The sequence below is a fragment of the Rhodnius prolixus genome, unplaced genomic scaffold, assembly GCF_049639745.1.
Source record: "Rhodnius prolixus isolate KJV_2025 unplaced genomic scaffold, Rpr scaffold_8, whole genome shotgun sequence".
Classification (NCBI taxonomy): domain Eukaryota; kingdom Metazoa; phylum Arthropoda; class Insecta; order Hemiptera; family Reduviidae; genus Rhodnius; species Rhodnius prolixus.
This window is the reverse complement of record NW_027411593.1, coordinates 7,592,471-7,604,511: the sequence shown is the minus strand read 5'-3', so window position 1 is coordinate 7,604,511 and position 12,041 is coordinate 7,592,471. Positions and strand designations below refer to the sequence as shown.

Sequence of the window (12,041 nt, the reverse complement as noted above, 5' to 3'; positions counted from 1 at the left end):
ATCCAAGGCCTAGACCGGGAATCGAACCCATAATAGATATTAAGCTCACCCGGATATCGTGGGCACCTTAATTATTTAGTATTACGTCAAGCAGATTTTCTATTTACAGTTTTACACCGGAAATTCAATGATCTGATTATGAAAAAATGGTGTTAAAAAAATTGTCTGTACGTTTGTGGGTAGGTACCCATAAATAATAAAGTGGGCGTAAGAAGGTGGAGTAAATTTTAAGAAGACTGTATGGCCCCATTTTGGAAGGTGGATAAGGACCTATAGGGAAGTCAGAGAGCTTACTTGGCCTTATCAAACAAGGAAGAATTAGATGGTTAGGTCACTTGGAACGAATTGGGGGAGGAAAGAATAGCCAAGAAACTCTTTTTTGGACATCCAGGAGGGGGCTAGAAGGAGAGGGAGGCCCCGGGTGAGATGGCAGTGACAGTGTTGAGCAGGATTTGAGAGATTTGGGCTTTAAGAAGATGGAGAAGAGCGGCCTAAGAGAGGGAGAGATGAATGGCACAAGATTATTGAGGGGTCAAGGTCCTTCATGGACTGTAGTGCAAAGCAAGAAGAAGAAGAAGAAGAAGAAGACGTTTGTGAGTGATCAGCATAACAAAAAAGATGGGAACTCACAAATTTAAATTTCGACTTATGCCACGAAGTTTTAGCGGTCAACCAGTCATATTATGTAATTATCTTGCACTTGACATTATTGTTAACGGAACTTCGTGCAAGGGTACAGTTCTGAATTGATTCATTCAATTAGTTTAGAACTTTAAAAAAAAAAGCAAACAGAATCACTTTGGTAAAGTGGTATTTTCGGGCGGGAGTTCTGAACACAAATTTTCAGTCAGCATCTGCGCTAGAAACCATGACGCAATATAAAGTGGGGTCTTCCCACGATATCTTATATTGGAGTTATTTTATTCACACACACACAAACTGGGTCCATTTTCCAAAAAGAAAACTCTTTGAAAGTGAAAAAAGAGATCTGTCAAAGTTTTAAAAGTTAAAATTCAACAGCTTAACAGCTGGCGGATGAGACAAAACAGCTGTGAGAGGGTAATGAATAGATAGTATAAAGCAAAAGACCTGGGTTTAAAGATGAAAACAGTAAGTGAGAAGTGAGTAGAGGATGTGACAAGAAACTATTGCCTTCCTGAGAGGATAGAATGGTTCATTCGTAGAAGAAATAGTACCCGGTGAGTGGGTTCTATGTGTGGTTTGGAAAATGGAACGTTTGAAGGAGAAGCAATATCGATAAGTGCAGTGGGCTGTGTCGATATATATAGCGACAAGCGTCGAGTCTGATATTGCACGCTCAACACACCACCTCGACCGCTGAGCCTTCTATAACCTTCTCCCACAGCGTTCAGTCTGATGATTTTCTCTTCAAACTGTATACTCTTGAAGAGAAAATCATCTCTCCCTCTTTCTCCTTCTCTCTAGGCTCTAGAGAAAGGAGAAAGAGAAAATCTAATTTCTCTTTCTCTTCAGCAAATCCTACTACATGCTAGCACACACTTCTCATTGGCTCAGTTATTGTTCTAAAACTACCGTCTTCTCGCTGAACATCATTATTATCCTCCTCCTCCGCGCCCCCCTGCTTCTTCATCATCAACATCAACGTGCTTACCCAGCAGACGACAATACGGACACAAACTAGACACGACGTCTGGATCAAGCTTTGCTATCCGCATTGTGGCCAACATGGCGCTTACTAATACATGAACAGCACTCAGTCACACCCAGGGAAGATAGTACCTAAATACCTTCACAGTACAATACCTTATATACCTTCGCACAGTTAATCTCTTTATTTTTCTCTTAGTTACTCGTGAGAGGAGATTTGGGTCGAATTTTCCAAATGGAGGTTTCACCAAATATTGTATTATGGTTTCCTAGGTTCAATAACTGGTTTACAAACACTCATGTGACTTTTTTCACCCTATTAATTGGTAAACTTATTTATTAAATACAGTTTTCAGATTTACTTCTCTCACTTAAATCATCACTCTTTAAACTAAGTGGGGGAAAAAAATAAATCCAAAGGCACAGCCTTCAAAAGTTCATCGCTTATTTACAGCATCCAGGTCAAATAATGGGTCCACCATTATCTTCAAAGACCCTTGTCCCGTTTTTGTCTACAGCAAAATGGCCGAAGATTGTTCGTGTCAAGATTTCGAGGTGAAAGGCTTACTGCTCAAGGTCATAGTGAGGTGTTACTCCCCCTCCTAGGTGTTATGTTATGATTTTATTCGTCCTTGAGGGAAGACTAATCCCGCTCAATCGCCTCTGAGGTCATAAAGGAAAAAAGAAACAATAAGTACATGGAACGAGATCAGCAGAATTTCGTCCTTGTTTCAGACCTGAGCCACCTAAAGCACACATACCATAGAATAGAGCAAAGTAAATAGCCTATGAACCTCCGATTTCAAACTGTTCGGACAAAAGACTGAAACTAATAAATCTGGCTCCCTCAACATCCATCATTAAGTGTTGACCAAATAAAATCATAATTGACCCCCAAATTGACAAAATAAATAAAAACAATGACAGACTCCAGACTCACCAAGGGTGGGAAGAAGTTATCCAGGCGGTATCACTCTCTAAATGTAACTACTTTCTTTAGAATTGAGAAAATCGGGAAGCCACTGGTGTTTTAAACCATTTTAGAGAGAATGATCTTGAAGGAGACGAAACGATAAATGGCGGACAATACTTATCATAACTTAAAACAAAATGATAATCGCAGAAATTTTAATTTTGATTTTCCAAATTGAAGCCAATTTAGTAAATATTATAAATATTCTGTATAAAACTAAGGATTCAGGATTTGGCGAGGAATCGATCAAATAAACTCGTCTTTTTTGCCAACGTTTCGACAAATATATTGTCTTCTTCAGGGCCTGGATATTACAAATACAAAAATACAAAACAATTTAGAGAATCAGTAACATAGAAAATCAGTAAAAAAATAAAAAAAAGTTTTAACTGATTTTCTATCTTACTGATTCTCTAAATGTCTAAATTGTTTTGTATTTTTGTATTTATAATATCCAGGCCCTGGAAAAGACAATATATTTGTCGAAACGTTGGCAAAAAAGACGAGTTTGTTTTTTATTTGACTGATTCGTCGCTAATCTTGAATCCTTAGCTTAATTATTTACGGTTACGAAACCTGTATATTCATATTCTGTATAAGTATAAAATGTTCTGCATACTTTACTTACAATTTCTCATAATGAACACATTAAAGCGAGGAATCAAACTCAGTACATCTTAGCCTAAGATGGCTCCATCACTAACCGCTCGGCTAGCGTGAATCCATAATTGCACTAAAAAAATATGGCAATCGCATTATATTAAAAACTTACTGGTAATAGTCGTACTTCCACGGTTCACGAATTTGGGAGAAATTTTAATATAGCCAGCGGAAATGGCCCAACACCTACAAATCATTTCCGGTAACAACAGAATTTGGAAAAGTTCTTACGATCGTAATTAGAAATGAATGTTAAAATATAATTTTTTTAAAGTTTTTAGCTTTCGCAATAAAAGATAATTAATTAATTACAAAAGAAAAGCAAATTAAACTTTATTTTCACCGTTGAACTGGAGTACTCAGTTAGCTAAGTCGATAATCAGCGTTTCCCTACACATTCGCTTTATTTTCCTTCATTACCATTTTACTTTATCCATCTTTACTACTACTAGTAAGTTTGTAGAATTATCATACTTTTGTTTATACTTCTAATAGCATTAAAGCACGCAACTGTGTTTATATGCCCTTGTTTTGTTTATGAAGCCCTTAAAAATAATATTGAATATTTCTTGCCCTTTTGTTTTATATATTAGTATAATATTTTTTTTATTGCTCGCATCATTCTTTCAATGAAGTAAGCACATCCTTCTCAGAAACTAATATTAGCAAATAAAAGAAAGACATAGACCAAAGAGATTGCAAAGCCAGAGCAGTTATTAGAAAAGAAAACCTCCCTGTCCAAATAGAGAAACACTTCTGGAGTTAATTGTAATAAGTTTCTTCACCTACTGGTGAAAACTTTAATTAAAAACAGAAGGACAGAAGTTAAGAGCAGTGGTTGCAGAATAGCCAAACAGCAAAGAGTCCCATAGGAAAAAGGGTAATGGAAAGCAAAAATAAGGATATCATCAGAAAAGTAGAGGAAAGAAATCTACGTACAATGGTGCGGTCATGTGAGATGTATGCAGGATAAAAAAAAAACATGGCCGAAGTAAGCCCTCCAGGAAAAAGGAAGAGGAAAGGACCCTACAGCATCCCGGCGGGCTGTGATGATCTATAGATAATCAAGAAAACGCCACCTCGAAAAAGGATAAAGAAGAGAGATAATATATTTACTAGACGTTGTAAAATTAATAAAACGCAATTACAGATAATAAAATGTAGTTGCCTTTAAAAATGCAGATAACCACTTTCACTGTTCTGTCCACCCTGTCAGTCCAATTTGCCTGTCAATTCGTAGCAAGAGTCAATTCGCTCAGTTAGTTAGCCAAGGATAATAAGAAAGGTGGAACGTAGAATGAAAACTCATTTTACTTTCCACTCCTTTGATTAAAGAATTTTCAAAAATAAATGATGGAGAAAAATATAAATACCAAAATAAATATTAGCGAAACTCCGATTGGATTTAAATTTTAAACCATTTTTTTGGTTGGCCTTTATTAATTTAGAATCATCAATTTTATTTTTCATTTAAGGGGCGTCAACATTAATTTGAAAATGAATGGGCAGTCAATAGCAATATTCTGGGATAAGTTTCAGTGATTTTGGTTAATGACTGAAATAATGGATGATGTCAAAATATTTCAGCATCAACGTACACATAAAAAGAAAAGATTTTACAAATAACCAAATTATTACTAATAACTTTAAATCAGTTAAAAAATAATAATAATAGAAAATTCTTTGAAAAAGGCCGGACAGCAGTGTTACGAACTTGGGAACAGCGGTAGAAATTTCATAATTTTGAGTGGAGCGGTAGAGGTGTGACTTTTGACTAGCGTAGTTTTTTGAAAAATACGAAAGGAAGCCAAATTGAGGGAGTTCTAGATTGAGAGCAGAAAAGTTATGTTCCTATATTTTGGGAATATTATTTTAATAAAGTCTGCTTTTACATTTAATTACTTTTTGAGATCTTGTGGGCGCCATTTTGAGTTATAACTCCCTCATTACACTGTATATTATAAATTCATGTGAGTTAATACGATTCCTACATTGTTATACTCCACCCTCAGCTAAAGAACACCTAAATTTCTACACCATCTAGCTGGTAGGAGACCCTAGATAGCTAGCTAGCTCTCAGAAGGGGTTATTCAGACAATTTAATTAGGAGAAATTAATAATATCATTTTGAACGTTGAAATTTGAATAACTATAAATAATAAAAATCTAATATAAGAGAAAAAAGAAAGGTAAACGAAAGACAACTCCGTTTATTGCAATTTCTTAATCATTGAATCTGATTTATTCATTGGCTAAACGCGCAGTAATTACGATTTCTAGCGAGTGATAGTACTGATTGACTTTCATCTTGACTTTTATTAGCATCTCTAGCAGCACTTGAAATTCTAATCATGCGCGAAGATGGCTTTTAAAATTGTGGAATAAGGAAGTCTTGACCTTGAAAGAAGAATATTTATTTGCGCTTCTTCAGTGTCAAAGGGTCTACTTTACTTTCATCTATTCTCCTCTTTTTATTGGCTGCAGACACTTCGTTTTATCATAGATGGGAGAAGCAATTATATAATTCACTTCTAGCTGCTGCATAAATTAATGTATTTCTTTGGCACTTATTTCCGTGAGGTCGTCCACCAATATAATCCATTCCAGTGCTACTAATGACGTGTACATAGGTTTTTAAGAATCATAGAGAAGAAATCCCGATTTGAGACAGAGCTAGAGATGATGTATAAATGTCTCTACAAGCAGTCATGTCCAGTTGCTAAAACGGAAATAGAAAAAAAAAAGAAGTATGTCTAAGCAGGAAGGAGGTCATAGTTAATGTGCCTTTAATGATGGATTAAGTGCCCTACGTCAATGAAGTAGATTAGATTGGATTCAAGTAGGGCGGCCTCAAGGCTTACGCCACTGCGACCCCATATGGCTCCCACTACTCTAGAGCTCACTCTCCAGTCCCGTCCGATTAATCCAGACTCTTAAATCCGGAGAGCGACTCTTGGGTAAAGCTCCTCAGGCCTTTGTTTTTTCCTCCCCAAGGAAGTAACATCCTTAGCCACACGAGCCCCTCACACTGACACAACACAGTGCAGTGCCGTTTCCTTCTCCTCCTGCTGACAGAACCGACAAAGGTTATCATCCGCCAGGCCCATGCAATGCATGTGTTTTCTGAGCCTGCAGGTGGCCAGTCAATAGTCCTACAATTATCCTAATAGCCGCACGGCCTTGACGGATTAATTCTGCAGACAATATCAATGAAGTAATCCACACCCGATTCCAAAATTCCCATTTCAATCTAGCAAACCACTCGAACCCTCTGGTCTAATATGAATATATAGGTTTCGTGACCGTAAATTGTTAAACTTAGGATTCAAGATTGGCGAGGAATCGGTCCAAATAAAAAACAAACTCGTCTTCTTGCCAACGTTTCTGGCAAATATATTGTCCTCTTCAGGGCGTAACTCAACCAACCCGCGTAGCCACGCCCTGAAGAGGACAATATATTTGCCAGAAACGTTGGCAAGAAGACGAGTTTGTTTTTTATTTGACCGATTCCAAAGCCAATCTTGAATCCTACGTTTGGTCTAATCTTTAGCCACCACACTTCCAACCTGAAAATACGCCAAGTCGTTTAAGACGACGTTAGCCTCCTGCGATCTCCTCACTTCCTGCACGCTAGAGAGTGCCAGCGCTGGCTAGTATCTCTCATTTATGTTAAAACATAAATTATATATCTCGTACAAACACTGATAGTAAGTAATTTTACAGTAGCAAATAAACAAAGAAAACTGAAGCACCCTAAGGAAACTAAGGAAATGTATTGTTCACAAAGTTTCTATGGATCCCTCCCCTCCTATTTATATGTATAATGGAAGTTTAAAATTTTGTGATACTATGGTAAAGACTTATCGTAAACTTCAGTTTAATGGTCCAGAAACTTCCAGCCTTAAGCAACACATTCACTCATTAGTTAGATAATGTGAGAGGCTGTTTATTTTCAGCCTAATTTACTTTCCAGGCTTCTCGCATAAATTAGTTCCTAGATATAATCAGGAGAAGATGGTTTCGTATTATCAGTTTATTGTGAATTGTATAATTAATATTTAACAAGGCTATTAATGTAATTAAATTACAATAAAAAAAAAATACTGTGAACATACATGATTTTTAACAAAATTTCGCAATTACATTTTCTGCAAACTTGTCATTTTTATTAAAACAAGAGTGTTTATCTTGATATTGTGCACTACAATAAAAGTATACTATCAAAGCAAGCAAGACGTCACTGTTCCCTCAGAACCCCCATCAATTAAATCATTTAGCGACTGTCAAAGGAAATTACAGGACACTCAAAAACGACTAGACTACACAGAATAGCAATAATTTTAAGTATTTTTCCATATTCAACAGATATTTTACAAATGATAATACTGAATAATATTAAATTCTGAATCGAATGACACCTCATTCATGAAAATCGGTAACGCGTTTAAGCGCTGCGTTGTTTACAAAAAAAGGTAACAAGAAGAACAAGAACTTTTACTGAAAATGTCGTTTTTGCCCATTTTCAGCAACGTATTTCTCGAAATCTATTAGATCTGGGTGGTTGCCAAAAATTACAGATATAAAGGAGGATTTGCCCTTTATTTTAAAGAAAATTTGGGAATTTTATCTTTTATATAAAAAGAGAAAAAAAAAATTGTTAAAGTCGGATGTTTTTCAACGTTATGCTTTTTCGTGCAGTTTTTGACGATCAACCCTTATACAACTTTTATAATATACTGAAACGTTACTTCACAGAAGGACTTAACGTCAATTTTAACTTTAAAAAAAGAGATTTAAGTAAAGATTTTAGTAATTTTCTGGAAAATCGGAATTTCACTTAATGAATTTCTATTCTAGAACTGGAAATACACAAATTACTTTGTAATGGCAATTCCTTATTGATCCTCCAGGACTATCATAAAATGGCTTTTCCAAAAAAAAAGCTTTGATATAAAAGTTGTTCTTAGTTAATATAGATTTTTTTTCTAACTTTAGGGGCTTAAAGCAGTAAATCCGGCAGAAATTCGATCTGGATACTTTATCTAACACGACAGAAGTATAGAATTGTTTTCGCATTATCGTACGTTTAATGCTACATATGTTGGACCACTGTGGTACTGGGTTCGATTTCCGGTCTAGACCTTGGGTATTATTTTAATGGTTAATTTGAGAATTACTCGCCTCCGTCCATGATACCTAATTTGGTAGTTGCCCGCCAGAAAAAAATTGACATTACTTTATTTTTTCACACTGGACAACTGTACAAAAGCGGCACTTTTGGTAATACGAGTAAGTTCCTAAATTTTTTTTTTTTTTAAAAAACTAACGTTCTAAGAAAAGGGATTGGCTAAGTGTTTAGCGTTCTGGATTCCCATGTGAAGACTTCCAATGATCTAATACAGCTACTAGCTCTTTGATTTTCTCTTCCTAGGAGCTTCTTAAAGCTCATTTCCGGTGTTAGTGTTGTTTGAAAAGAGAGAACACTGTTCAGACCCTGGAAACAAAACTCCAAGCGCAAACAACCTCAGCTGTAAAATGCCTTAAATTAACTGCCCCCCCAAAAAAAATCCTAAAGAGAGGGATGAATAGTATTCAATTAATACTACAAGCTTGGTAGCTTTCTGGTGTAAGCCCTTGTTAGTAAACCTTGTTCACAGAAAGTGATCCTCCGGTAAACTGTCTGGTTTTTACATCATAAATTTAGCTTCTTAGTTAATATAGTTCATAGATTAAGATCATTTAATTTTTTAAGAAATGGTACTTTATTGCTCAGCACTTTTTTTTTGGTCTTCCCTCAAGATTTACAATATCAGCCAATCGTAAATTGTTTCAAATAAACGTATAATCTCTATGGAGTGTAAGATGTCTTCTAAATTTATAATAAGTTTTGGAGAGAAAAAAAAATGGAGTCGTTTTCGAGAAAATAAAAATTAAATCGTTCCAGTAAAGTCACTTCCGGTTAATCGGTTTTGACGAAAAACCTTCCGCTGTAACTTACTAATGCAAAACAATAGTCCTGCAACAAGTAGATCAGCTGACAAGGATACGCGAGTAATCAGTAGTGGCTCTCCTAAACAAGTAATTTTACTGACATCTCCATCGATGAGGAAATCGCCCGACCAGCGCTGTTTTTGACGTCGAATAAGATTGTCGGGAAGAGAAAGAGATGAGAGCTAACGGCTTAAGATGAACGAGGTGAGAATGAAATGTTTTGGACGAATATAATAAGATCTTTGTGGATAGAATATTGGATTCTATTGGACGAAGAAGAATTTAGGACAGCAATGATTGGACATGAAATATTAAATTCATACCCTCAGCCTTTTTTAATTTTAATATATTCTGACGCAAACACCTTACACACACGGCCACTATCAAATTGTAAAAAATCATATTAATATACCAAATACCAATAACCGTATTGGTGAAAACACGAACTAAAAATCTGCCGGAAAACAATAGACTGACTAATCATGTTATATTAATAAATAGAATAAACAGCAATATTCTAGGATTCACCTGGGGTCGATCGTCCGCGTCGTAACTCCTTGCTCGTCCCGTCGCTTTCCTTGAATCGCCACCGTGTTCATATTTACTGGGAGGTGTAGTTCCCGTGGCACCCATTTCATCTTCTGACAGGGCAAAAGTGACTCTGGGTGATTTTCCAAATGAACTTCTAGCCGAACCAGTACTATTTGAACCTCGTACAAACCCACCAGATCTTAATTCTTCCACAGAAAATGTCCTTTTGCCAACATCCTTGGGTGCAACAGCACCGGCCGCACCATTGCTGGATGCAGCCGAATGTCGGCCACAATTACACGTAGATTTTGGCCGATCCTGACATGTTGTTGGTGGACACGTGGCAGATGTAGTCGCCGGACAAGTGGAGGTTTTTGTAAAATATTTAGTGGTAGAATATTTACCAATTCTTGAAAGAGTGCTCGAATAACTTTGGGTCTCCCAGTTATCCGTTTTTAACCTTTGCAAGGTCCTGGAATCTGCACTCTGTCCCCGGGATCGCTCATGTCTTTTATAGTCAGTCTCTTGGCATTCACCAAAACTGCTCCAAAGCTGATGACTCGGACAAGATGTTGAACAGCCCATCGATAGTTTTGAATCGGATAAATTGCCTAAACTTTGCCTCCTAAATTCTAATTGATTTTTTATTCTTTTACCTGGAGGTGGCCGAGGACAGGGCTTAGCCACTACGCCTAATGCTTCGGCCGCGCTTATCTTCTTCTTATCTTTATCGCCGAAATTGGCCGGCGAGGAAGACCTACTGGTCGCCCTGGATCCTGGCCTTGAACAAGGAAGACTTTCAGTACCAAGTTTACACTTCCTGTCTTCTTCTCCATCTTTTTCAACTATTATCTCTGGTTTATCCAGTTTTGGGGGTATTTTCAGCTGGGAATTATCTATTGAAGCCCTATGTGCAGCCGGTGGTTTTTCCGTAACTTCTTCCGCATTCGAGTAACTTCTAAACGCTTTGTCTGGCTTCTTCACAGGTGAGTCTATGGCTCTTACCCAAATATCGGCCGTAGCTCCGCCTTCCTCTTCTGAGGAAGACTCCTTGGGCTCACAATCGGATTTTAAGGAGGTTTTGGACTCACTGTTGTGCACCTTCTTAGTGTCAGGATTTATGGTCGCGTAAACTGGTTGGTCCAGTTCGGAGGTATTCTCATAATTGGCCACTTTTTTCTTTTGGGCAAAACTTCCTTGTCGTTCAAAGTGTTCTATGGTTTCGGAGAAGGTTCTTTCTTGTGGTTCTGTCGTTTCGTTGATCTTTCGTTCTAGAGCTTCAAGCGGTTTTGCCTCGTCTTTGTCATCCCGGTGAATTGGTATGGGTTCTTTTTTCACTGTAGTGAGTCGGGTTAGTTGATCCCTTTTTGGCGGGACAGGTGGTTTTGGTTTTGTTTTGGTTGGCCCACGTGGAGGTATAAGAGGCGGTAGTACTTGTACACCACCTCTGACTGGTTGCGGAGGTGTAGGTGTAGCTAACGGGGTGTTGGTTGGTTGTTTGGCAGGTGGTGGTTCTGGCCGAAATGTTGAACCGTACGGCGGCGGTCCTCCATTGTGTTGCAGTGAAGAATGTGCACCGCCGGCGTGTCGGCCATGAGGCGGCTCCATGAGTAAACGGCCTGCGGGTCCCGGAGGCCGCTGGCCCGGGTCCTCCCTCAGGGGTAACGCCCCTACCGCGGGAAACCACAGCTTGTATCCAGCTCAACAAACCAATCACTGACACAGTATATTCTTCTCGTTTTTTTTTTTAATTTTCAAACGATCTTTCACATAAATTAAAAAATGAGAGAAAAAATTAATAAAAATAAAACGGGGTATCACTAGACAGCACTAGAAGATCAGACACTCTATTCACGGATACACTAGGGCCTTGAAGGGCGAGAGGAGTCACATTGCTTGAACAGGCCGGTAAACAAAACTGCCTTGGCAGGGCCGAAGGCAGATCGAACACTGTGCGGAGGCGGCATGCGCACAGCCAACCACCCGCCTCCAGTCCAAACAGTAGCGCCACCGTCTCCACTGTCACCCATCCCTCTGCCGACCTTCCCTCCCCCCCCAAAAAACCTACCAAACTTCAAAATGTATTTGTGTCTACGTTTATTTGTCACTCACAATTACATTTCATTAAATATTTTACACTAGATCTATGTTTTTTGATACACAAAACAATTTTGTTGCACCCAAATAATGCACACATTTTGAAATAAAACTATTTTGCCAAATCAAATCGCCATTTTCCTGCAGAACTTGATCTGAA

General features: G+C 37.8%; 1 protein-coding gene across 2 annotated transcripts in view; it reads right to left on the bottom strand.

Moving 5' to 3' along the window:
* LOC141450795 (uncharacterized) overlaps nt 1–11,712 on the bottom strand; it is a 243,359-nt gene extending 231,647 nt beyond the window's left edge. The window contains exon 1 of one of the 2 annotated variants that reach the window (XM_074121603.1): nt 9,782–11,712. In XM_074121603.1, coding sequence (XP_073977704.1) covers nt 9,782–11,392 — 1,611 coding nt within the window. In that variant the 5' untranslated portion in view covers nt 11,393–11,712. The remainder of the gene's footprint in view (nt 1–9,781) is intronic. The other variant, XM_074121604.1, reaches the window with a different exon arrangement.
* Between the last annotated feature and the right edge of the window lie 329 nt (nt 11,713–12,041).